We start from the raw sequence: 27,337 nt of genomic DNA, 5'->3' as shown, positions 1-27,337 counted from the left end.
TCTCCCATGCATTCTATCTGTTGGTTCTGGGGTTTTTTCATGCTGACTGTAGGAGTTCATTTTATTTTTCAGTAATTAGTTCTTTGTTCTTATGAACTATGAAACATTTTGTCTCAGTTTGTCATTTGTCTTTTGACTTTGTTTCTTTTTCTTAGGTAGATTTTTCTTACTTGCATGTAACCAAATTTATCCATTTTTAAATGTATAGCCCTCTTATTCCTCTTTTCTTTGGTCAATGTTAGAAAGTCTTTCTTCACTCTGAAATTCTCAAAAAAAATTATTGCTTTTATCCTTAGCACTTTTATAGTTTAATATCCTATGTGTATATATTTGAGCCACCAAGAATAAATTTTCATATAAAATTTATTTTATATGAAAGTTTGAGGTAGGGATTTATTATTCTTTTTTTTCCAACTCCCCTGGGAGTTCTACAACTGAATAATCAATATTTTTCCTCTAGGTTACAAGGAAAAAGCCACTTTATCATATACTAAGTTTCCATGTATAATTACATTTATTTCTAGACTTTATTTGATTGATCTGTCTACTCAAGAAGCTGTATTATAGTGCTTTAATAACTGTGACCTTATATTTTAATATTTGGTAGGACCTGTCCCTGACTATTCTTTATTTTTTAATTTCCCACATCAAATTTGAGATCTGTTAGTTTAGTTCCAAAAAAGTATCTAGTTTATATTTTCATTGAGATCTCATAAATGCATAGATTAATTTCAGGGTAACTGCTATCTTCCTACCTGAACACAGAATAAATCTCATTTATTCAAAACTTGTGTATCTTTCATTAACATTTTAAGGGGTTTTTTTTTTTGGTATAAATCTTGCAAATTTCTTATCAAGTATATTCCTAAGTATTTTATCCTCGTTTTTATCAATAAAAAGCTTTTATTCATTATGTTTTTAAAACATAGCTTTTATTTTATATAGGGTAGAAATAGATTTTTTTAATAATAAATTTGTACCCAACCACTGGAAAATTCTATTTTTGCTGTGGTACTTAAGTTAATTTTCTTGAGTTTTCCAGGTACAATTATGTCACCTACAAATCGACCCCGCCTCTTAAATGTTTTACCTCATTACATTTTTCTAATTCTAGTTAAATACTGGTAATGGTGGATAGCCTTGTCTTATTCCTGATATTAATAGGAATGCTTTTAGTCAAAAAGCATGATTTGGGAAATATGTTTTCCATGGCTAATGAGGTATTTATCTATTCCTATTTTTTTAAGGGTTAAACTCTTTAATATTATCAAAAGCATTTTCTGTACAAATGTGATTATCATGTGATTTTTCTCTAAGTTCTACTTATATGGTGATAATAAGCCAGATTTTCTGGTGTTAGACCATTCCTGTGTTCCTGATTACCTTCACTTGCTGGTGATGTAGTATTTTTAATGTGATGCTAGACTTATGTGTTAATAGACTTTTGCATTGACGTTTGGCAGTAAGGTTGGGAGCTGTTTCAGTTTTGCAGTATTCTGTCACCTTTTCTTCCTCTTCTATACTCTTGAATGGATTAAATGTAAAACCCAACCCCTTAATCACTACAGAAGACTGACTACAGAAGACTGACTACTCTTTTGATAATTATTAACTGTCATGGGCAGCAATATCCCAAATGTCCTGGTATATGAGGTCTTCAGAGGAAAGAATTCGGGTTAAAGAAAGCTGACATTTGACTTGATTACTTTAGAGCTGCAGATACATTTTCCATCTCTTCCCCCTATTTAAAATCCATCATGGAAAATCAGGTTTCTGTTCCCACAACATTCGCATTAATGCAAATCACTTCTCCCTCAATACATTCTACGTGAGAGTGTGAGGGGCCTTGGGAGCCCCAGGTCAGCTTCCCCATTCCAGGAAGGCAGAGACAGGACCACAGAGGTGACATAATGGCCTGAGGGTGCACTGCATGGCAATGACAGATTTCAAACCCAGGTCATGTGACTCTGACCTTGTGTTCTTTCTATGTCTCTCAATTGCCTCTCTTCCTGAAACAGAACTCAGATGCCTCTAACAGGCCCCACTGAGGTATCATGCTGCCCCTTCTATCCCACCCAGGTTTCCCAGACACCTCTAACCTTAGGGATGAAGTACTGTCTGAATTTCGTGTCCCGGGCCACAGTACGGGGCATGTTAGAAGGAAGGAGGGTGATGTATCTTTGTATCTCATGAAGCACGGCCTCTGTATAGGGCAGCTTTATCTTGTCCTTCATGCAGGGGCTTTGGTTGCATCCAATTACACGGTCAATTTCTTCATGAACTTTGGCTGCAAAGACATGAATCATGAATGCTACTCAAGAGATGTGTCCCCTGGATACCTGGAAATGCTTACGATGTATAATAGACAGTGGCCTAGAAAAGGCTCCCAAGGTCAAAGACATGTTGCTAAACAGCCCACGGGTCTGCTCCTCAACGGAATTTCTATTTTCTATTTTCTGATCTAAAAGACCAGAGATTTTGCTGCAGGAAACATAAAAGCTGCATCAGCTATGTCCTTGGCCTCCTGCCTGAATTGGTTTGTCCTCCTGTATGGGTGAGGAGATGACCTCTGTGGCAGGGATTAAGGTTTACCCCAGATTCCTGGCAAAGCAGCTGTGGAGAGGAAATGTTTAATCCTCACTCTAGTGGGAGCATCTCCTTTGTCAGCCTCATCCAGTGTCCTACACATTTTGTGGGAATGACAAACACCATTTTGTTAAGCAGTATAAACACTGGCTTTCTAAGACCTGTGCTCTGAGAACGTGCTTGAGAAAATCACGCTACTACAATTTCATTTTTTAATTTTAAATTACATTGGAGCTAAAAATTCCCTTTGGGGAGTCTGATCCATTCTCAAGACGGAAAAACACAGGCCTGTGAGGTGAAATAACTTGTTTGAGGTCACACAGCCAGGTATGGGCAGGCCGAGAATGAGAAGCCATCGTGGGAATCCATGCATCCCTCATCTAAATAGGGCTCACTCTTCAGCATTGCATCACATATGGAAGAGTTGGGATTCAGAAGCTCCTCTGTGTTTAAACTTAAATGAAAGCCTTTGGGTTCATAAAGGTCTCTCTTTCTTATCAGCATCGTTTGATATAATTCTGATCAAACCATGGATGACCCTTTGCATGACGTTCTACAAGGCAGTCCAAAGAAAGAGAAGTTGTCACTGCCAGTGGTATCTTCCCACCCTCACCAGTGCCAGGAGTTCATATTTTATCCTACATAAATACTTAGGATATTTGCTGTACCTTGAACCTCAGGGTATTTCATTAGGAGCAGGAACCCATAGCTCAGAGTGAGACTGGTTGTCTCTGTTCCCGCTGAAAACAGATTTGATCCACAGGTTGTCAAGTTCTCCAAGTGAAATTCAGACTCTGGGTTCTGTTTCTCCTGTAGATGGTAGAGTTAATGGCCACATGAGTTAAAAAGAAGGCAGTGGCTTATCAGAGCTCTATGATCACACCCCATCACTAGCAATAGGCTTCATTTTGTGCACGGTAGGGTGGTAGATAAAGAAATCCGTCATGGAATCGAAACTTCTGGTTCAAATCCCGGGTTGGTCAATGAACAGATGTGTGCCCTTGGCAAGTTACTTTACCTTTTTACTCAATTTCATCATCTGTGAAATTGGGGTAAAAAGTAGAACATATCCCATAGGGTTATTATAAAAATTAAAAGAATTAATGGGTGGAAGATCTTGGAAAAATTCTTCATATATACAAATACTCAGTAAATGGTATCTTATTTTATTATATTTAATGAAAAAGACTAGATGATAAGCTCTGTGTGAGCACAATGTAGAGAAATCACTGGTTTGGGACTGGTCTGTTTCCTTCACTTACAAAGACTTAGGTATTCACAGCCCCACACTCTCACATATGACACATCATTATGAATGGCATTTCATTTTTTTTTATTGGAGTATAATTGCTTTACAATGTTGTGTTAGTTTCTGCTGTACAACAAAGTAAATCAGCTATATGTATACATAAATCCCCTCCCTCTTAAGCCTCCCTTCCACCCACCCCCATTATTGGCATTTCTAATATGAAGATTGTACTTGTACATATAGGACATTTTAACTTATAATTTTTTGCATGGGATCTACAAAGTCTTTAGAAAATAAACTGATCTAGGGCTTAAAAACAGTGAGTGAGCTTTCTTTTTTTTTTTTTTTTGCACCCTTCTAATGTTTAAATCAAGAATATATTTTTATTCTTATTTTTTTCATATATCTACATTAACTTTGCAAAAGTAATACATATACATCATAGAAATACAAATACATTGTAGTGTTACATACAGGAATGCATTATATGTGTACAAATACATGAACATTGTCAAAAAATTAGAAATTACAGGGGAACTAGAAGAAAATTAATCCTATCATTTAAGTAATAAACATTGACAATATTTTGGCATATATTCTCCAATTTTTTTCTTTTTTGTTGAATTTTAGAATTTTATTTATTTTTTTATACAGCAGGTTCTTATTAGTCATCCATTTTATACATATTAGTGTATATATGTCAATCCCCATCTCCCAATTCATCACACCCCACTCCCACTCCCCCGACTTTCCTCCCTTGGTGTCCATACATTTGTTCTCTACTTCTGTGTCTCTAATTCTGCCTTGCAAACCAGCTCATCTGTACCATTCTTCTAGATTCCACATATACACATTAATATACGATATTTGTTTTTCCCTTTCTGACTTACTTCACTCTGTATGACAGTCTCTAGATCAATTCACGTCTCTACAAATGACCCAATTTCATTCCTTTTTATGGCTGAGTAATATTCCATTGTATATATGTACCACATCTTCTTTATCCATTCGTCAGTCGATGGGGATTTAGGTTGCGTCCATGATTGGCTATTGTAAATATTGCTACAATGAACATTGGGGTGCATGTGTCTTTTTGAGTTATGGTTTCCTCTGGGTATATGGCCAGGAATGGGATTGCTGGGTCATATGGTAATTTTACTTTCAGTTTTTTAAGGAACCTCCATACTGTTCTCCACAGTGGCTCTATCAATTTATATTCCCACCAACAGTGCAAGAGGGTTCCCTTTTCTCCACACCCTCTCCAGCGTTCGTTGTTTGTAGATTTTCTCATGATGCCCATTCTAACTGGTGTGAGGAGAGATACCTTATTGTAGTTTTGATTTGCATTTCTCTAATAATTAGTGATGCTGAACAGGTTTTCATGTGCTTCTTGGCCATCTGTATGTCTTCTTTGGAGAAATGTCTATTTAGGTCTTCTGCCCATTTTTTGATTGGGTTGTTTGTTTTTCTAATATTGAGCTGCATGAGCTGCTTATATATTTTGGAGATTAATCCTTTGTCTGTTGATTCATTTGCAAATATCTTCTCCCATTCTGAGGGCTGGCTTTTCATCTTGTTTATAGTTTCCTTTGCTGTGCAAAAGCTTTTAAGTTTCATTAGGTCCCATTTGTTTATTTTTGTTTTCCTTTCCATTACTCTAGAAGGTGGGTCAAAAAAGATCTTGCTGTGATTTTTGTCAAAGAGTGTTCTTCCTATGTTTTCCTCTAAGAGTTTTATAGTGTCCGGTCTTACATTTAGATCTTTAATCCATTTTCAGTTTATTTTTGGGTATGGTGTTAGGGAGTGTTTGAATTTCATTCTTTATTATTTTTTTTGAATTTCATTCTTTTACATGTAGCTGTCCAGTTTTCCCAGCACCACTTATTGAAGAGACTGTCTTTTCTCCATTGTATATCCTTGCCTACTTTGTCATAGATCAGTTGACCATAGGTGTGGGGATTTATCTCTGGGCTTTCTATCCTGTTGCATTGATCTATATTTCAGTTTTTGTGCCAGTACCATATTGTCTTGATTACTATAGCTTTGTAGTATAGTCTGAAGTCAGGGAGTCTGATTCCTCCAGCTCCATTTTTTTCCCCTCGAGATTGCTTTGGCTATTCGGGGTTTTTGTGTCTCCATACAAATTTTAAGACTTTTTAATTCTAGTTCTGTAAAAAGTGCCATTGGTAATTTGATAGGGATTGCATTGAATCTTTAGATTGCTTTGGGTAGTATAGTCATTTTCACAGTACTGATTCTTCCAATCCAAGAACACGGTATATCTCTCCATCTGTTTGTGTCATCTTTGATTTCTTTCATTAGTGTCTTATAGTTTTCTGAGTACAGGTCTTTTACCTCCTTAGTAGGTTTGTTCCTAGATATTGTATTCTTTTTGTTGCAGTGATGAATGGAGGTGTTTCCTTAATTTCTCTTTCTGATCTTTTGTTGTTAGTGTATAGGAATGCAAGAGATTTCTGTGCATTAATTTTGTATCCTGCAACTTTACCAGATTCACTGATTAGCTCTAGTAGTTTTCTGCTGGCATCTTCAGGATTCTCTATGTATAGTGTCATGTCATCTGCAAAGAGTGACAGTTTTACTTCTTCTTTTCCTATTTGGATTCCTTTTATTTCTTTTTCTTCTCTGATTGCCATGGCTAGGACTTCCAAAACTATGTTGAATAACAGTGGCAGGAATGGACATCCTTGTCTCGTTCCTGATCTTAGAGGAAATGCTTTCAGTTTTTCACCATTGAGAATGATGTTTGCTGTGGGTTTGTCGTATGAGGCCTTTATTATGTCGAGGTAGGTTCCCTCCAGGCCCACTTTCTGGAGAGTTTTTATCATAAATTGGTGTTGAATTTTGTCAAAAGCCTTTTCTGCATCTATTGAGATATCATATGGTTTTCATTCTTCAGTTTGTTAATATGGTGTATCACATTGATTCATATGCGTACGTTGAAGAATCCTTGCATCACTGGGATGAATCCCACTTGATCATGGTGTATGATCCTTTTAATGTGTTGCCGGATTCTGTTTGCTAGTATTTTGTTGAGGATTTTTGCATCTATATTCATCAGCGATATTGGTCTGTAATTTTCTTTTTTCTTTTTTCTTTTTTTTGCGGCACGCAGGCCTCTCAATGCTGCGGCCTCTCCCGCTGCAGAGCACAGGCTCCGGATGCGCAGGCTCAGCGGCCATGGCTCACGGGCCCAGCCACTCCGCGGCATGTGGGATCTTCCTGGACCAGGGCACGAACCCGTGTCCCCTGCATCGGCAGGCGGACTCTCAACCACTGTGCCACCAGGGAAGCCCTGTAATTTTCTTTTTTTGGAGTATCTTTGTCTTGTTTGGTATCAGGGTGATGTGGATCTCATAGAATGAGTTTGGGAGTGTTCCTTCCTCTGCAATTTTTTGGAAGAGTTTGAGAAGGATGGGTGTTAGCTCTTCCCTAAATGTTTGATAGAATTCACCTGTGAAGCCATCTGGTCCTGCACTTTTGTTTGTTGGAAGATTTTTAATCACAGTTTCAATTTCATTACTTGTGATTTGTCTGTTCATATTTTCTATTTCTTCCTGGTTCAGTCTTGGAAGGTTATACCTTTCTAAGAACTCGTTCTTTTCTTCCAGGTTGCTCATTTTATTGGCATAGAGTTGCTTGTAGTAGTCTCTTATGATGCTTTGTATTTCTGTGGTGTCCATTGTCACTTCTTTTTCATTTCTAATGTTATTGATTTGAGTCCTCTCCCTCTTTTTCTTGATGAGTCTGGCTAAAGGGTTATCAATTTTGTTTATCTTTTCAGACAACCAGCTTTTAGTTTTATTGATCTTTGCTATTGTTTTCTTTGTTTCTATTTCATTTATTTCTGCTCTGATTGTTATGATGTCTTTCCTTCTACTAACTTTGGGTTTTGTTTGTTCTTGTCTCTGTAGTTCCTTTAGGTGTAAGGTTAGATTGTTTATTTGAGATTTTTCTTGCTTCTTGAGGTAGGATTGTATTGCTCTAGAACTGCTTTTGCTGCATCCCATAGGTTTTGGATTGTCATGGTTTGTTGTCATTTGTCTCTAGGTATGTTTTGATTTCCTCTTTGATTTCTTTAGTGATCTCTTGGTTATTTAGTAGCACACTGTTTAGCCTCCATGTATGTGTGTTTTTTCCAGTTTTTTTTTCCTGTAATTGATTTCCAATCTCATAGCATTGTTGTCAGAAAAGACGCTTGATCCGATTTCAATTTTCTCAAATTTTCCAAGGCTTGATTTGTGACCCAAGATATGATCTATCCTGGAGAATGTTCCATGTACACTTGAGAAGTAGGTGTATTCTGCCACTTTTGGGTGGAAAGTTCTATAAATATCAGTTAAATCTATCTGGTCTAATGTGTCATTTAAAGCCTGTGTTTCCTTATTAATTTTCTGTCTGGATGATTTGTCCATTGGTGTAAGTGAGGTGTTAAAGTTCCCCACTATTATGATGTTACTGTCGATTTCCTCTTTTATAGTTGTTAGCATTTGCCTTATGTAATGAGGTGCTCCTATGTTGGGTGCATATATATTTATAATTGTTATATTTTCTTCCTGGGTTGATCCCTTGATCATTATGTAGTGTCCTTCCTTGTCTCTTGTAACATTCTTTATTTTAAAGCCTATTTTATCTGATATGAGTATTGTTACTCTAGCTTTCTTTTGGTTTCCATTTGTATGGAATATCTTTTTCCATCCCCTCACTTTCCGTCTGCATGTGTCCCTAAGTCTGAAGTGGGTCTCTTGTAGACAGCATGTATATGGGTTTTGTTTGTGCATCCATTCAGTGAGCCTGTGTCATTTGGTTGGAGCATTTAATCCATTCACATTTAATTCAGCATTTAATCCATTCATTAAGGTAATTATCGATATGTATGTTCCTATTACCGTTTTCTTAATTGTTTTGGGGTTTTTTTTGTAGGTTCTTTTCTTCTCTTGTGTTTCCCACTTAGAGAAGTTCCTTTAGCATTTGTTGTAGAGCTGGTTTGGTGGTGCTGAATTCTCTTAGCTTTTGCTTGTCTGTAAAGCTTTTGATTTCTTCATCGAATCTGAATGAGATTCTTGTGGGTAGAGTAATCTTGGTTGTAGGTTCTTCCCTTTCACCACTTGAAATATACCATGCCACTCCCTTCTGGCTTGTAGAGTTTCTGCTGAGAAATCAACTGTTAACCTTATGGGAGTTCCCTTGTATGTTATTTGTCGTTTTACCCTTGTTGCTTTTAATAATTTTTCTTTGTCTTTAATTTTTGTCAGTTTGATTACTATGTGTCTCAGCGTGTTTCTCCTTGGGTTTATCCTGCCTGGGACTCTCTGTGCTTCCTGAACTTGGGAGGCTATTTCCTTTCCTACATTAGCGAAGTTTTCAACTATAATCTCTTCAAATATTTTCTCAGGTCCTTTCCCTCTCTCTTCTCCTTCTGGGACCCCTATAATGCGAATGTTGTTGCATTTAATGTTGTCCCAGAGGTCTTAGGCTGTCTTCATTTATTTTCATTCTTTTTTCTTTATTTTGTTCCACAGCAGTGAATTCCACCATTCTGTCTTCCAGGTCACTTATCCGTTCTTCTGCCTCAGTTATTCTGCTATTGATTCCTTCTAGTGTATTTTTCATTTCAGTTATTGTATTGTTCATCTCTGTTTGTTTGTTCTTTAATTCTTCTACGTGTGTGTTCTTTAATTCTTCTAGGTCTTTGTTAAACATTTCTTGCATCTTCTCAGTCTTTGCCTCCATTCTTTTTCCGAGGTCCTGGATCATCTTCACCATCATTATTCTGAATTCTTTTTCTGGAAGGTTGCCTATCTCCACTTCACTTAGTTGTTTTTCTGGGGCTTTATCTTACTCCTGCATCTGGTACATGGTCCTCTGCCTTTTCATTTTGTCTGTCTTTCTGTGAATGTGGTTTTCATTCCACAGGCTGCAGGATTGTAGCTCTTCTTGCTTCTGCTGTCTACCCTCTGGTGGATAAGCCTATCTAAGAGGCTTGTGCAAACTACCTAATGGGAGGGACTGGTGGTGAGTAGAACTGGGTGTTGCTCTGGTGGGAAGAAGCTCAGTAAAACTTTAATCCGCTATCTGCTGATCAACCTCCCTGTTGGTTGTTTGGCCTGAGGTGACCCAGCACTGGAGGCTACAAGCTCTTTGGTGGGGCTGTTGGTGGACTCCTGGATGGCTCATGACAAGGAGTACTCCCCAGAACTTCTGCTGCCAGTGTCCTTGCCCTCACTGTGAGACGCAGCCACACACACCCCGACCTCTGCAGGAGACCCTCCAACACTAGCAGGTAGGTCTGGTTCAGTCTTCTATGGGTCACTGCTCTTTCCCCCTGCGTCCCGATGTGCACACTACTTTGTGTGTGCCCTCCAAGAGTGGAGTCTCTGTTTCCCCCAGTCCTGTTGAAGTCCTTCAGTCAAGTCCTGCTAGCCTTCAAAGTCTGATTCTCTGGGAATTCCTCCTCCTGTCGCCGGACCCCCAGGTTGGGAAGCCTGACTTGGGGCTCAGAACCTTCACTCCAGTGGGTGGACTTCTTTTTTTTTCAATTTTTTTTAAAGAATTTGTTTTTTGTTTTTTAATTTATTTAGTTTTGGCTGTGTTGGGTCTTCGTTGTTGCACGGGCTTTCTCTAGTTGCAGTGAGTGGGGACTACTCTTCGTTGTGGTGTGTGGGCTTCTCATTGCGGTGGCTTCTCTTGTTGCAGAGCATGGGCTCTAGACACATGGGTTTCAGTAGTTGCAGCACATGGGCTCAGCAGTTGTGGTGCATGGGCTTAGTTGCTCTGCAGCATGTGCAATCTTCCCGGACCAGGGATCGAACCCGTAATCCCTGCATTGGCTGGCAGATTCTTAACCACTGTGCCACCAGGGAAGTCCCAGTGGGTGGACTTCTGTGGTATAATTGTTCTCCAGTTTGTGAGTCTCCCACCCAGTGGTTATGGGATTTGATTTTATTGTGCTTGAGCCCCTCCTACTGTCTCATTGTGAATTCTCCTTTGTCTTTGGATGTGGGGTATCTTTTTTGGTGAGTTCCAGTGTCTTCCTGTCGATGACTGTTAGCAGTTAGTTGTGATTCCAGTGCTCTCGCAAGAGGGAGTGAGTGCATGTCCTTCCACTCTGCCATCTTGAACCAATCTCTGAGCTTTCTATTTTACAATTACTATACTAAAAATAATAGGATTAAATCTTCTTCGTTGATGTATCCCCAACCCTTGGCATAATAGCCAGACTAAGAATTTGTTGAATAAATTATTGTTTAATATATATAAACTAGTTAAGCTAATAAAATCTCTATTTTTCACTATAATTAGATTATTTTCATTGCTGATTAACTTTTGGTGGGCTTTTAAACCACTGTTTTTAAATTTAAGAAAAGTATTAGAGCACTCCTTTTAACTATTAGCTTTACTTTTAAAGCTCTGAATCAAATTTTTCTTAACTCAGTTTCTTTATACCATGTCTCTCCTGTTCATTTCAAAATGGGATGATTTCTGCATATGGATGTCCAAGTTTTTAGGCACGTTGCCACTTCCTACCTATAGTTCTTACTGCCTTGATCTGGAGTACTGAGCATTTTAAATAACTCCCTCACAACAGAAAGTTCCAGTAGGTTTTTAAAAATCTTTGCTTGGGAAGAGAGTGAGGGAGAAAATGGAAATATCAATATATCTTCTATTTATGTTCTAACTCTGTAATTTAGCTAAGTAGAATGAACTCCACCATTTTGTTTAATTCTTAACACACCCAAATCTGTTATGTAGTAAGGTTTAGAGATTAAAACATAATGCAACAAAACTTACAGGAAAGCAGAAATGCTTCAGAAGTTTCTACCCATTTTCTATTGATAGTTATCTTAAAGGAAAAATAGATGTGGAGGGCAGGAGAGGAAGGAATGGTTGAAATCCAGACGTTGGCGTATCAACTTTCTTTTGTTCCTTCCTCTACTCTTTCAGAGGATCTCAAGGCTTTGGTATGTATGTTAACAACTGTCCGTGGTCCCTTTCCAGTGTTTCCTGTATTGGTGAATGGCCCCAGCTTCCATCCAGTTAGGCAAGCCAGGAACACAGCTCCTCATCTCTTGCATTTCCCAACTCACCACCAAGACTGTTAATTTTACCTCCTAAAAGTATCTCAAATCTATCCACGTCTCTTCATTTCCACCACCAGTACCCTTGGCCATCTTCTTTGCCTTGGGCCAGTGCAATCATCTCGTACAGAAAATGCTATTGGTGCCCTGCTCAGATCCCTTTTACTGGTTCTGATAACCTACCTCACAGCTGCTTTGGCTCACACCTGCAACTTTCTCTGGAGTCCCTTGGACACTGGAGCCACAATGACAAGAGAAGCCTGGGAGGGAATCAGTCTCCCAGACCACCCTCATGGGGCTGCCTGTGACCAATGACTGATAGGTGCAAGAGTACAAAAGCCCAGCTCCGTTGCCCCAGGGAAGGACAAACTCTGCAGTGCAATTTATACTCTAGAGCCCCCTGTAGGATCAGGTAGAGACTAGGCTTCACCTGAAACCACATCTATTTTTAATTTTTCCCCTTCCTTATCCTGTTTCTCTCATTCACATACATAGAAGTTTCTCCTGATAGCACTCCCTTAATAAATCACTTCCACACAAATCCCTATTTTAGGCTCTGCCACCAGAAAATTTACCCTGAAACAACTCCTAGCTGTTCTCCTTGCATCCACTGTTGACCCCTACAATCTGTTCTCCACATCACAAATATGGTCATCCTTTACACAGTGCTTAGACCCTGCAAATGATTTTCACTGATATTAGGATAAAAGCTAAACTAATTAATGTGTCCTGCCAGGCCCTGCATGAATGGTCTGCCTGCTGACCTCTTGCTGTTTCAGCTTCTCTCCTACCACTCTCCCCTGCTCCCTCCCTTCCAGCCACACTGACTTTCTCTCTACCCCCTCATATCCCCAAGCTTCCCTCTGCCTCAGGGCCTTTGCACATCTTGTTCCTCTGCTTGGTATATTTTTCTTTGCTACTTTTATGTAGATAATCCCTACTCACCTTTCAGCTCTCAGCTCAATTGTTCACCTATGTGAGCAGGGATGTATCCACTGGGCCTTGGTTTAGAAGTCCCTTCCTGACTCGAATTAGACTAGCATTAGCGTTCCTGCCACATTCTCCCATAACAATCTTGTACTTCCCCTATTAGCACTTCATTGTTACTGTTTGTTTTGATGATCTTTGCACTAGACTGTAAGCTCCATTAAGTCAAGGACTGTATCTTTGTTAATTAATTAATTCAATAATTATTTCAATAAATATTTATGTGCATCTACAATATTTTAGGCATTATGCTAGTTGCTGATGATACAAAGCGTGAAAAATCGACAATACTCCAGCCCTTTGGAGTATACAGTGTAGTGGAGAATATAGAGGTAAATTAAATAAATATTTTGTTAAACTATGATAAGTGCTATGAAAGAAAATTACAGGGTAGTATCTGATTCATCATTTTATTCCATTTACCAAGCACCATGACTGATACAGAGTTGGTGCTAAATAAAATCTTTAAATGATTGAATTAAAAACCTGGCTATTTTTTTCTCTCTTTTCCAGACAAACATCTAGTCCTCTGAGAGCCAACAACAAACTTTTCCATCAGAATGAAGAGGCTATTTCGATGTACACTGTTGATAAGTGGAATGAGCTTGAATGACTCTACTGACCCCAGGGAAATTTCTAAGAAGAAAACAGGGCATCAACATGCCTTCCTTCAACATGTTTTCTAAGGAAATCAAGCTTTCCAAATCAGCCCTCCTAGAGATTAAGAAGACTAAACAAGTTATTATTAATTGTTTGCTATAACTTGCACATTTATGATATACTTGAGTGGTTTTTCTTTTGTTTATATATATCTGGGGAAATTTGGCATAAATGAGGTTAATTTTATAGGGTTGAAAGAATTATTTTCAGGTTTTAAGCTGTTATATGTGTATATACATTTAAATATCTTTTTTTACAATCTATTGTTTGTCACAGTCTTGACTGTTTTTCTACTGATGTTCTCTTGGACACTCATGCTGGTATTTTATGTCAGTGATGTTCTAAGGGTTGGTGGCTGTGTGATACTTGCTATTCAATATGTTTAATACCATCCATGGTTAACGTATAATGTATTTGTCTTAGAACCCTTTATCCATCACCAGTTTCAAATAACAAGATTGTTCTATGGGAAAACACAATCCAGTTTTTATAATGTATTGGTCTATGACATGCTACCTGGGAAGCACTGTGGCAAAAATGGCTGACTATGTATGTGTAAATAATGTGTAGAGAAGATGCATGTGTGTTTAGCCACCCCAAGATAAATATATGCTCAGAAACATGCATATATATATGCATGTTTATATATATATATATATATATATATATATATATATATATATATATATATATATATGTAGCTCATTGTAAGTATGTATCGAGAACACTTCATTAAATGCTAGTATCCAAGTGTAGGAAGTAAATAAAAATACAAAGGAAAAAGAGGGCTTTGGACTATTTTTAAATTTCTGTTATTGTTAATAGTGTACCCCATTGCCATAAGATATCAAAATATTAAGAATTACCAAAATGGGGACTTCCCTGGTGGCGCAGTGGTTAAGACTCCACACTTCCAATGCAGGGGGCCTGGGTTAGATCCCTCATCAGGGAACTAGATCCCACATGCATGATGCAACTAAGAGTTCACATGCCACAACTAAGGAGCCTGCCTGCCGCCACTGAGACCCAGCACAACCAAATTAAAAAAAAAAAAAAGAATTACCTACATGGTGTGATTATGCTTTCCTGCATTTCCATGGACTGATAAAATATAATACCAGGGAAAGATGTCACATACAGTACCTGCTCCATCTTGCTGAGGAAACAGTCAATGTAGTCTCGAGGGTTATTATGATCCAGGGACTTCTGATGCTCCTTCACTTTTTCCAGAATAAAATATTTAACATCATTAAGCCTTTTTGAGAATGCTTTGTGCTCTCCAGGGAGATGCTTTATGAGTTTTGGCCATAGATTGTAAATCTAAAATGAGAAAAAAAATACATCAGCAATTCAGTTTGTGAAGAGAGACCAGTGTTTCTAAGTGGAGCACCTAACCCTCTGTGGGGTCTGGCTAGGGAGAATCCCTTCCTCAAGCTTCTGAGCAGAAAAGAAGGGAAGGTGACCATCACGTACATGAGAGAGCAGCCCCTTCCCATCTCCTTGCTCAATCACCCTTGGCCAACCTCAGAGTCGAGAAGGGGAGAATGTGCGTAGGGGCCTTAAAAGAAACATAGGCAACGGGGAACGTGATGTCTTCTTTTGTGGGAGTCAACTCACAGAAGCAAGCAGAGGGCAGCCTTCTATAGGTGCTGGGGTAAGCGACACTGCACTCATCCACTCGACAAGACACACGTTGTGGGAAGGTGACAGTGCTTGTGTTGGCACGTGCTCATGGGGCAGGGTGGGGAGCTCACAGCCCTTTACCCTGCCTATGGGCTCCCAGTGCCCCCATGAGATCAACTGCAAGGGCAGATGCAGACTTGGCTTTACCTGGTTCCAGGGAGAGCTTATTCGATTAAAATTTTTATTTAACACACTCAACAGGGAGAGTAACGTCTTATTGTTGTAGTGGAAACGCTCATTGAAGAGGACGGAGCAGATCACGTTGCAGGAAGCACAGGAGAGGATGAAGACAGGGTCCAAGGGCTGAGCTGATGTGAGAAAAAAAAAATTCTAACATTTAGAATTTTCATCAGCTTGCATTAGGGCTTCAAGAACAGGGCCTCCCTCTTGCTCAGATTGATACCTATATTTTATTTTCTCTAAACTTCTTCAAATTAGGATGTAGGGATCTTCTACTAGTAGTACATGCTCTATAGTATTATACTACGCTACTACTACTAATTATTATGTTACTCAATGAATACTGTAATAGTCATAAGAGCAACAGGTAATATTATGGAGTATTATACATGCTGGATACTGTGTAAATGTTTTGCAAACTGTAACGTTTTGCAATACTGTAATAGCCATAAGAGCAACAAGTAATATGGAGTATTATACATGCTGGATACTGTGTAAATGTTTTGCAAACTTTATTATTTAACCCTCATTCTGAGGTTTGATTTTTAGCCCCATTTTTCACATGAGGAAACTGCGTTTTAGAAAAGTTAAGTAACTTGTCCAAATTTACACATCCAGTAAGTGCCGAAGTTGGGAGATGAATCCAAACAAAAGGATTCGTGAGTCCTAAGTAACAGTTTTGGGTCATTTTCTTCCTGCTGCCTTTTTCCTAGTCAACGCCCTGACTCATAGAGCAGATTGTGGACTATTGCGTGCCTCCCAAAGGAGGAGCTTTGGTGGGAAGCTCTGTGTGTAGAAGCCCCTTGCCCCAAAGGATGGTCAATGGAACGCACCCTCTGTTTTCCTGAGCTCCTCCACCAGAAACTGGGCCTCCTCCTGGACCCTCTCCTCGAGGCCCCTCTTCCCCATCCCAAAGTTCCTCAGGGTCATGAGGGAGAAGCGTCGCATTTGTTTCCACCTGTTTCCATTACTGAAAAAGATTCCTAGGAAAAGAAGCAAAGAGCAGGAAAGAATTTTGCATCATGGAGTCCGACTTTCCCTGAAGCTTATCCCCTGTGTCCACCCTGCACTGTTGCCAGTGCCCCTTTTCAGGGATTTAGCAACTGGCCTTTGAAGAGCACAACATATTCTTTGGTTTGGGTGAAATATTTGTCACAAAGAAAATAAAACCCAAGCTCTGGTCAACAGAGGGCAGGGGTGATGGAGTCAGGAGGCGGATCATTGGCAGGTAGAGAACATTCCCAAGTGTGGGAAGGGCCCTCTGTCTGGTTTTGTTAAAAGTAGTAAAGACTGGCATGTGTTCTCACAAACTTCTTTCCTGAGTGTCTGTTTTACACTTAATATCCCTCTAACTTGTGGTTTAATTCTACCTGTGATTTTCTCTATTAGAGGATAAGCAACTGGAAAGCAGAGCAATAGGGAATATATGTTTCCATTTGCCTCTGAAATTACTACAGCTAATGTTAGCTAATCTGAACAAGGAGAAACTCAGGAGCAAAGGAACTCAGTATGTTCACACCAGTGTTTTTTTCATTCCTTCCTCTGTACAAAACCAGTTACGTGTCCTGAATTTCCTTAATGCACCACCAGTTTCCTAGTGCCCCAAATCCAAACCTCAGGGCATCTTCACATCCCTCTTGCCCTTCACCCTATACATCTGCACTTGGTAAGTCCTGTCGATTCCACCTCCAAAATGTCTTTCTCATCTGTCCCTTCTTGTCAATTCATACTACGCTACCACACTTCAGGTTCTAATACTTTTACAGATTTTAAAAGTTCTAATCATCTTCAAACCAGTTTCCCTTTTCACTCCTCTAAATCTACAGTTTCCAGGTTACTCAAGATCAAATACAGGGACAATGAGGCTGGTGCTAAAAATCATTCAATGGGTCCCTCTACCCCACCCCCACCTCCCCACCTCAGTCTCATTCTGACACCTTTAAAACCTCAAACATTTCCATCATTCTCTCCCTTGGCTCTAACTCTGAGCTTATAGACCAATCACAGCTGTTCACTAAATGCAACTACATTGTTTTGCACCCTTATTTTGTTCATTCTCTCCCTTTTGCTGACAAGTCTGCTCCCGCCCTATGTGCTTTGTTGAGTTTCTAGCTTTCCTTTAAGAGCCATCTTGAAAACCTTCTCTTTGAAGTCTTCCCTATCCTCTACTGGAGATAATCTTGCCTTCCTTTAACTGAATTGGCTTGCGTGATGCTTTAATACAATTTATCTTTTCTACCTTGTATTACAGCAATTTGTTTACTTGTGTTACTTCCTATACTAGATTTTACTTAGTTAAGTGACTGGCGCATCTCTCCAAATATTTTCTGTGACACACGATGATCTCTTACCTTGCACACAGAAGATGTTCAATACACAATAATTTAAATATTCATTTCACATCTACCAAATTAGCAAGCATTAAAAAGAAATTTTGTACCTAAAGCAATCAAGCTTGTGGCAAATTTGGTGCATTGTTTAGCCTCTTTGCATATCACGACCTGTTATGGAAATTAAAGCAATATTTATAGCAAAAACTATTAAAATTGTCTTTGATCCATTAATTGCTTTCCTAAGAATTTACACAAAGAAATAATTCAGCAGAAGTTAAAAAGGTGTACACTGCAATGTCATCTATACTGATTTAAGAAATTTGTAAACAATCTAAATGCTAATGATAGGGTAATTTTTTGCATAATTATACAATGATAGTAAATCAATATTAGGAAAAGTAAGCAATTGTTAAAATGATGATTATGAAAACTACGTAAAAATAGCAGAAATGTTAATATTTAAAAGAAAAAATCAGTATACAAATATGTCTATACTATAATTACAACTATGTAAAATATGTGTGCATATGAACAACATCTGGGAGATGGTACATAAAAATAAATATGTTACATCAACTATACTTCAATTAAAAAATTAAAAAACAAAAAAATTTAAGAATAGGTTAGTGTATTGAGACTATGGTTAGTGGTTCTGGGTTCTAGAGTTAGGCAAATTGAACTCAAATCTCTACTCCAAAACTTTCTAATTTGGGTGAGTTATTTAACTTCTGTTGCCTCAGCTTTTCATCTGTTGAATGGAAATAAAAAATATTTTCCGCATGGGGCCACTGTGTTAACTGAATATGGTAATACATGAGAAACCCCCAGCACAGCATCTGGCACATAAGAAGTATTTAATAAATATTAGCTAATATTATATAATTATAGCTATTATAATAATAATTCAATAATACTCCAATTATTATTATAACATAATAATAACATTATTATTATTATTGGATTTTAGGAATATTTTAATCTCTTTAAATTTTTAACTGTTTTTGTATCACCTTTAAATCAAAAAGCAATGACAAGTTTGGTAAAATTTTTATTTAATCCTTAATCAGACTTTTAAATGTTGCCTTTTTTTGCTCTTCATTTATTCTTCCATTTATCCAATAAATTTTCATTGCTATCCTGTGCCAACTAAAGCATGTCACTTGCCGTCCAGCTCTACAAGGATTAGGTCAATGGCCACTGCAGTCACTGACCTTCAACAGACCCTGAAAGAATTCAGCGGGGAGATCAGGAATGAGGCACTTTGTGCTCTGGGGAAACTGACAGAACAGGCCTTCAGATAGTTAGATATTTTCAGGAGAAAACTTTAGGAGCTCTATTTCTTGCATTTCCTCATACTTAGAAAAGCAATAAAATCATTTAGGGAGACATCTGTTCCTCGTGACTAGCAGCAGCCTTCTACCGAGATGGGGGCTTGATTGCACATACCCCCTTCACCAAATCATACATATACGGACCTCCCCCCCATCTCTTCGGAGCAGTTTCTCAGAGCTATCTGAGACGCTGTCTCCTGGGCTATAGTCCTCAGTAAGTCCCCAAATGAAAGTGAACTCACAGCTCTCACACTGCATTTTTTGTTTGGTTGACACCGGCTGTATGCCAGACTCTAAAAATATTACTACCGTGAACATTCTTGCTTATAATTTTTCCCACATCTTGTATTATCTCTCAAGATAGGTTTCTAGAGGGGAATTACTCCATCATTATGGATGTCTCTTTAGAGAAGTTTGGTTGTTAAGGGGCAAGAAACCAGGAACAGTAACCGAAGGGAGTTGTGAGGAGAGTGCTGTGGAATATTCACATGCTCCTGGGAATGATTCACTGGAGAGTGAGTTTATCAGTCACAGTCCAACCAGCAAAAGAGAAGCCTCCCTTAATATTTAAAACAGAGGAAAATTAATCCAGGGAATTGGTTTTAAGGTGATGGAAACACTGAGAGGCCAAACCAGGGACAGCGAGACAACTGGTAATTATCAACAGCAGAAAACTGCTACCATCTCCCCATGGAAGGGACAAAGGAGCTCAGTGGCTGGGGTTACCTGGCCAGGAACCAAAGTGGCCCTGGAGTTATGGGGGGACATGCAGCTCTTGGAAGAGATGCTATCTGAGGCACAGAGAGAGGGGGGCCCTCTGGCTCTCCTTCCACTCCCCAATCTCTTGCCAGTGCCTCTCTTTGGTTGATCCCAGTCAGAGCCAGCTGTTGAAAGAGTGTGGGAATTTCAGCTTGCAGTAACTGTAGCACTGGGAACCAGGGCCAGTAGGGAAGAGAGACGAGTGGCTTTCAAGACAAGCGGAGAGAGATGGGTAATCAGGGATGGAGAAGGCATCACCAAAGAAGTAAAATCCTTGGGAAGGTGAGATGCAATAGGATCTAGGGCACATGTGAAAATTTCCCCTGTCAAGAAAGGGACACTTTTTCAATTGTAACAGGAGAAAAAAAAAAAGGAGAATGTGGGTGCAGGGGCAGATAGACCCATAGATAAAATGTTAAGAAATTGGAGAGTTCATTTCTGATACTTCTGTTGTTACAATGAGTTATGATACAGTGCTTCTGAGAGAGGAAATGTATAATGGGGGTGTTAATAGGAGGAATGAGGAGTCTCTGAGAGTGGAAAAGGGAGCCAATCAGAGGAACGTGTTGTATTAAGAGTCTAATTGAGGTTTAAAGTATTAATTTAAAGGGAAGCCAGTGTAATTACTAAGAGAATTTCTCTAGCAGTGTTTACCTTCTGGACACACGCACAGAGAAGATGGTTGAATTCTTCCAGTGTTGGAGTATATGCCAGGAAAATGTGATGGCAGGAGAGAGTGCCGATATATTTTCTAGGTTCTGATTACAATAAATGAGCTTTGTGAAGGCTGCTTTGATTCACTGATGCTGTCAGTTAAAAGTTTAAGGTCAAGGCTCTTGACAATATCTATTTCAGAGGAAAATCTGACATTTTCTATTGCCCTATTCCAAAATTGAAATGCTTTTGGGAGTCCAAATCTGGGAATGTACACATATACGCACATGAATCTCACATACAGTAGTCAGTCTCTTCTTTTCTACACGGGGAGTTCAGCGTTGGTCCAGGGCTGCCTGTGACTCAATGCAGAAGGCTCTGTAATCCTATCTTCCACTGCAGAACCACTTGGCTCCCACTTAAACTTCTGTTCTTCAAGTTTTCCCTTATCAGTGCAGAGGTGACACTTTCCTCTTCTACCTGCTTGTTGTTGTTTTCCAGAGTGAACCACAACATCTCCCATCCCTCATTCTCTTCCGTAGTGTGACCACCACCACTTCCCCATCAAGAATGGAAGCTTAATTCCTGTCCATTTGGATTTGGGTTGGCTTTTGGGAATTACTTGCAATGAATAGAATGGTTCTATGTTCTAAGATTTGGTCTGAAGAAGCTTTGCAGCTTGGAATGCTCACTCTCCAGATGCTCCCCCTCAGGATGCCCCCTCCTGGACTCCAGGCACCAGCGAGAAGCCCAAGCCACATGGGCGGGCCACTTGGAGATGCTCTGTTGACAGGCCCAGCTGAGCTCAGCCTTTGGGTCATCCTTGCCCAGAAGCCAGACTTGTAAATGAAGAAGCCTCCAGATGATTTCAGCCCTCAGCTATTTGAATCACCCTTAACTGCTTTATTTGGAAAAAAAAAAAAAAATTGGATGTCTGCTAAGGTCCCAGGCCTTGTGGATCAGAGAAAACCCCTTCCACTATGCCGTGTTCAAATTCCTGATCACAGAATCCATGAGCATTAAAAAAAAGTGGGGGCTGGGGGGTTGTTGTTTTACATCCCTGAGTCTGGGGTGGTTTGTTACACAAGAGATAGCGATGATACTCTCCTATTTTTCTCACTTTGTTCAGAATCTATACCCATTATGTAAATATCTTTTTAAAAAATATACTTCTTTCTCTTTACCACACCTGCATCCCTGCAGGTGTGGACTGTTCCAAGGAAGCAATGCCCTCTCCACTCCCATTGCACTGGGGCAAGTATGTGCATGGGTGAATAATTACATAGTTGGTTGTTTCTATTTATGTAAACTAGATTCCTCAGTAGGTCTCTACAGTTTATATGTCCATAGATATAGTACTTTCCAAAAATGTTACAGCATTGCACTCCTCCAGGTAAAGAATGAATGGCTGTTTATCCATGCCTTTAAGAGCACTAAGTTATTTTAATTTTTTGCATTCTAGCGACTGAACAATGGCATCTAAAACTGGTGTGTGGATTGAATGAATACGTTAAAGTAAGGGGGCCTCTCTGGCACTTGCCACCCCGTGTTGGTAGAAATCCCAGAGTTCCGCGCGTCAGAGGCCCTTCCGCCGCGGCTGCCGTTGCAGAGCAGCAGCCATGGCTCTGCGCTACCCATGGCCTTGGGCCTCAACGAGGGCCACAAGGTGACCAAGGACGTGAGGAAGCCGAGGCACAGACGCCGCCGCTGGCGCCTCACCAAGCACACCAAGTTCGTGTAGGACGTGATCCGGGACGTGTGCTGCTTCATCCCTTATGAGCGGCGGGCCATGGAGCTGCTCAAGGTCTCCAAGGCCAAGCGGGCCCTCAAGTTCGTCAAGAAAAGGGTGGGGACACACATCCATACCAAGAGGAAGAGAGAAGAGCTGAGCAATGCCCTGGCCGCCATGAGGAAGGCGGCAGCCAAGAAGGACTGAGCCCTTACCCTCTGTGCACAATAAAACTTTTTCAGAAAAAAAGAAAAAGATAAAGTAAGGCCTTGAGCTGTTGCAATCTGTCAATGAGATAAATGTTTAAAGATTAAGACACTAGACAAAATATTGAGTTGACAGTTAACAGAAAATGTTTCAACAACTTGATTAGACACAAATCCTCAGCACTGTATTATAGTGTTCAAAGATCACTAGATAAGAAAGCTATCTAGTATTTTAGCAGACATTTCATTTTCGAAGGTGTTATGGGTTTGTTTCCCCTCAAAATATGTTGATGCGCTGGCCCCCAGTATCTGTGAATATGACCTTATTTGGAAATGGGGTCTTTGCAGAGGTAATCAAGTTAAAATGAGATCATTAGGGTGGGCCCAATCCAATATGACTGTATGCTTCTAAAAAGGGGAAATTTGGACACAGAAACATATACACAGAGAATGCCATGTGAACATGAATCAGAGATTGGGGTCATACATCTACAAGCCAAGGAACAACAAAGACTGCCAGCAAAGCACCGGAAGCTAGGAGAGAAACATGAAACAGATTCTCCCTCACAGCTCTCAGAAGGAACCAACCTCACTGACATCTTGATCTAAGACTTCTGGACTCCAAAACTGTGAGACAATAAAGTTCTGTTGCCCTAAGGTTTGTACACAGTTTTTGGTACTTTATTATGACAGCCCCAGGAAACTAATGCAGAAGGAAAACTAAAATATCAATGAATGGTTCTTTGTTATTTTCCAGGATAGTTTTAGGAAAGGAAGAGCTGAGTTCCCATTACAGGCAAGTAAGGAGCAGTAACAAGGATTTTATAGGAAGTTTGAAAACCAATTTTCTCAGAGTTGTGAAAGCAGCAATTTTTTGAGCAATATTTTTTTCCCTCTTGAGCCCAATCCAACCCAGAAGCTTCCCGCTCCAATTAAAAGTTAATTTTAGGGGCTTCCCTGGTGGTGCAATGGTTAAGAATCCGCCTGCCAACACAGGGGACACGTGTTCGAGCCCTGGTCCGGGAAGATCCCACATGCCACGGAGCAACTAAGCCCATGTGCCACAACTACTGAGGCTGCGCTCTAGAGCCCGTGAGCCACAACTACTGAGCCCGTGTGCCACAACTACTGAAGCCCACGCGTCTAGAGCCCGTGTTCCCCAACAAGAGAAGCCACCACAATGAGAAGCCCGCGCAGTGCAACGAAGAGTAGCCTCCGCACACCGCAACGAAAAGTAGCCTCCGCTCAACACAACTAGAGAAAGCCCATGTGCAACAACAAAGACCCAACGCAGCCAAAAGAAAAAAAAAAAGGTTGATTTTAAAGCTCACACACAGACAATGTAATCAACGTGTTTAGAAAAAAGGGAGGAAGTAGAGGGAAGGTTTGTTGCTTCTTAGGTGGGCAAATGCATCCTGATCTTATGTAAGAGAGATCAAAAATTGCTTCTCTTTTATCACTTAGTACCCTGCATAATATTTAATTAATTATTCATAAATATGCTTTGAAAAGAATTAGGTTTCTATTTCTTTGGGGCTTGCAATTTTACAATTTGAAGTGGATTGGAGGAGACTTTCGGGTTGTCCTAGGCTTCTGTGTGTGTAATACTTCATACATATGAAGGAATATATGTAACATATATCTAAGTTTTGAAACATAATAATAAAATAACTATCTGTGATCCTATTGTCCCACTGAAGAAGTTGAGCTTGACTAAGACCATTGTAGCTCCCTGTGTCACCGCTCTGATCCTACCACCCTCTCCCAGCTCCCTCACCACCACCCCCCAGCTCCCTCACCACCGCCCCCCAACCCCCCCATCCCCAAACCAGGCTGACATTGAAAACACAGTAATTTCTATACCTAGTCATCTGTTTATTGTTGCTGCCACTATGCCACTGCAGCCTTTGTATCCTGTGAAATGCAACCCCAAGCGTGGCTTCTCCAGCTCCCTAAACCCTAAGACCTCTAGGTAACAACTGTTTTTTTCAAAATGTTCCCAGATTGATTTTTATCACAATCATATTTGCAGATTTACCTTAAAAGGAACTTGGAGTCTGTTTTTGATGTTTATCTCAATAGAGTTATCAGAGCATCTGTTGAATAATAAAAGAATTTGTCTGGTCTTTGTCCCTGGTTCCTGGGAGAGAGCTTCTAAACGCTTGGATATGCCCACTTCTAACTCAGAAGTGTCTTTGTTATTCATGCTGAGTCCCTGGGATCACACTTGAGTTTATGATAATGAGGTGACTCATGGTGGATCCCTAGACAGTTTCAAGGTGGGGCTCCATGCCAGAAAGACCAACTCTGTATTTAGAGAATTGGAGCTTTCAGCCAAGTGATATCAGCCTGACCTCCTGACTTTCAAGGAATAGAAGGAGCTAGAGACTGAGTTCTATCACGTGGCCAATGAGTCAATCAATCGTGCCCAAGTAATGAAGTTCCAATTAAAAAATCTGGACACCAAGCTCTGGTGAGATTTCTGGTTGGTGAACACATCAATGCATCAAATGGGTAATGCATTCTGCTTCCTTGGAAGAGAATACAGCTCTGCATTTGGGCCCTCACAAACCTTGCCCTATGTGTCTCTCCATTTGTATCTTTCATATAAATAAAACTGTAATTGTAAGTATGGCACCTTTATGAGTTCTGTGAGTCATTCCAGCAAATTACTGAACCTGAGGTGGTCACGGAAACCCTGAATTTTTAGCCAGTTGGTCAGAAGTGTGGGTAACCTGGAGACTCCTGAACTTGTGGCTGACATCAGAAGTGAGGGCAGTCTTCTTGGGAATGACGCCCTTAACCTATGGAGTCTGCACTAACTCTGGGTAGTTAGTATCAAAATTGCAGTGCAGTGTTGCAGCATCTAGTTTGTAGCTTGTTGCAGAACAGACACTCATTAGGTTAATCAAACTTTTTTGCTAAAGAGAATTAACTTTTATTTTGAAACATACCATATCCTTTCTGGGTATCGTCAATAATTGGAATATGTCCTCTGTAAAGGAATTCATCACCTTGATCAATTAGAGCTTCCTTCACCGCCTCATATCCATGTAAGACCACAGTGATCTGGGATCCAAGGTACAGAGTGTAAACGGGGCCATACTCTTTGGCCAGCTGGAAAGAGATGCAAATGGTTGTAAGGGCTATTGTGAAATCTCTCCATTGGAGGCTTCAGTGGAAATTAAGTAATGATTCACAAGTAGCTTAGACTTTGCTCCATTAATTTCCTTTCAGGAATTTAACCTGGGGTACAGTCATGGATTCATTCTTTCCTTCATCTATACATGCAACAATTGAGCAAATATTTACTAAGCACCTATACTGTGTCAGACACTGTGCCAGGAACCCTCATGGAACTTAGAGTCTAGTGGAAGTAACAGGCAGTAAATAGCCGAACAAACTACATTTGCAATAGAAACTGAGCATAATTCTATGAAAGCGATAAAGAATGTACTATGTTGGATGATAATGGGAAAACAATAAAATAGATGAGGAATCTATGAGGAGGTAACACTTAAGGTAAAACTAAAGATGAGAAGGAAGCAGCCAGGATAAGGGCCAGAAGGAGAGCTCACTAAACAGGTATTAAAAAGGATGAAATCTATATATTTATGATAGCATTGTGCCAAGGGGAAAAATAGAGTGCTACAACATCTGACAGCTAGGGGTGTTTTCAAATGTATTTTACAACCATGCAGTTAAATTCAAAGCAGCCATTTGAAATTACTTATATGAGGATGTACAATGGTGCAGAAACATGTTCAAGTTCTAAATTAAATTGTTGAAAAATAAAATTATGTTTAAAAATCCATTAGGGAATTCCCTGGCGGCCCAGTGGTTAGGACTACGTGCTTTCACTGTCAAGGACGCGGGTTCGAGTGCTGGTTGAGGAACTAAGATCCTCCTGCAAACTGCGTGGAGCAGCCAAAAATTTAAAAAAAAATCCATTTGTTAAAAAATCCATTTGTATATTATAATCCTCCATTTTTTATTTATGATAATTATTTCTAAGAAGCAAAACTTGACACCATTTTTTTCTTTCTGCCTTTTTTTTTTTAACTTAAATGGTAGAGAATTTTGCCATTTTGTACCTCTTTTCTCTGTCCCAGGAAAATGAAACTTACTTCCTTTGTTCTCTTTGAATGACTGTGTCTCTATATTTTGGGGCACACAATGCCAGGTCCTCCTCTCCCAACCTCACCCTCAGCTGATGACTTTGCTCTCTATTTCACAGAGATAATAGAAATAACCAGAAGAGAATGTCCATATGCGTCTACCATAGCATCCACTTGTTTACCTGAATCTGTGCCCATGTACATAGTTTTCTGTTAATATAAATGACTCTCCATGCTCCTAAAAAAGGCCCAATTCTCCAACTTGTGCACTGGATTCTAGTCCTTTCCAGCTATGGCAACATGACTTTCCTCTTTACAGCAAAACTGAGCAACATCACCCTATTTTCCCCCTTCCCCCGCCCCTGGCAACCACCATTCTGCTCCCTACAAGTTTGACTCTTTTCGAGTCCACATTATGAGTGCATATAGTATTTGTCCTTCTGTGTCTGGCTTATATAACTTAGGATAATATCCTCAAGGTTCAACCATGTTGTTGTAAATGGCAGGATGTCCTTCTTTTTTAAGGATAAATAATAATACTCTGTGTGTGCGCATCATATTTTCTTTATTCATCCATCAGAGGACAGTAATTAGGGTTGTTCTGGAGAATATATGCTTGCACAATGAACTCATTGAGATAATACTTTTTCCCAAAGAATATTTCCAAAGGAGTGAATGTCGTCAGTCAGCGTAGCAGAGCTGGGCTGTGTCAGAGCAAGATGTGGGGATCACTCTTTAGAAGGAGGATCATAAAGTATCCCACAGA

The 27,337-nt window shown here is 39.7% G+C and overlaps 1 protein-coding gene and 1 pseudogene across 2 annotated transcripts in view; one reads left to right on the top strand and one right to left on the bottom strand.

Annotated features, from left to right (window-relative positions):
• The window catches only part of LOC101317363 (cytochrome P450 2C23-like), a 40,541-nt gene that overhangs the window by 5,367 nt on the left and 7,837 nt on the right, over positions 1-27,337 (bottom strand). Inside the window, exons 3-9 of one of the 2 annotated variants that reach the window (XM_033842094.2) lie at positions 25,408-25,570; positions 17,882-17,942; positions 16,275-16,424; positions 15,409-15,569; positions 14,722-14,898; positions 3,255-3,396; positions 2,100-2,287 (exon numbers count right to left, since the gene is read on the bottom strand). In XM_033842094.2, coding sequence (XP_033697985.1) covers positions 2,100-2,287; positions 3,255-3,396; positions 14,722-14,898; positions 15,409-15,569; positions 16,275-16,424; positions 17,882-17,942; positions 25,408-25,464 — 936 coding nt within the window. In that variant the 5' untranslated portion in view covers positions 25,465-25,570. The remainder of the gene's footprint in view (positions 1-2,099; positions 2,288-3,254; positions 3,397-14,721; positions 14,899-15,408; positions 15,570-16,274; positions 16,425-17,881; positions 17,943-25,407; positions 25,571-27,337) is intronic. The other variant, XM_019939818.3, reaches the window with a different exon arrangement.
• LOC117308504 (large ribosomal subunit protein eL36 pseudogene) lies at positions 22,155-22,454 on the top strand (annotated as a pseudogene).

Source organism: Tursiops truncatus, chromosome 16 (assembly GCF_011762595.2).
Source record: "Tursiops truncatus isolate mTurTru1 chromosome 16, mTurTru1.mat.Y, whole genome shotgun sequence".
Classification (NCBI taxonomy): domain Eukaryota; kingdom Metazoa; phylum Chordata; class Mammalia; order Artiodactyla; family Delphinidae; genus Tursiops; species Tursiops truncatus.
Note: the sequence above shows the minus strand (reverse complement) of the source record. Positions and strands in the feature narration are given on the sequence as shown.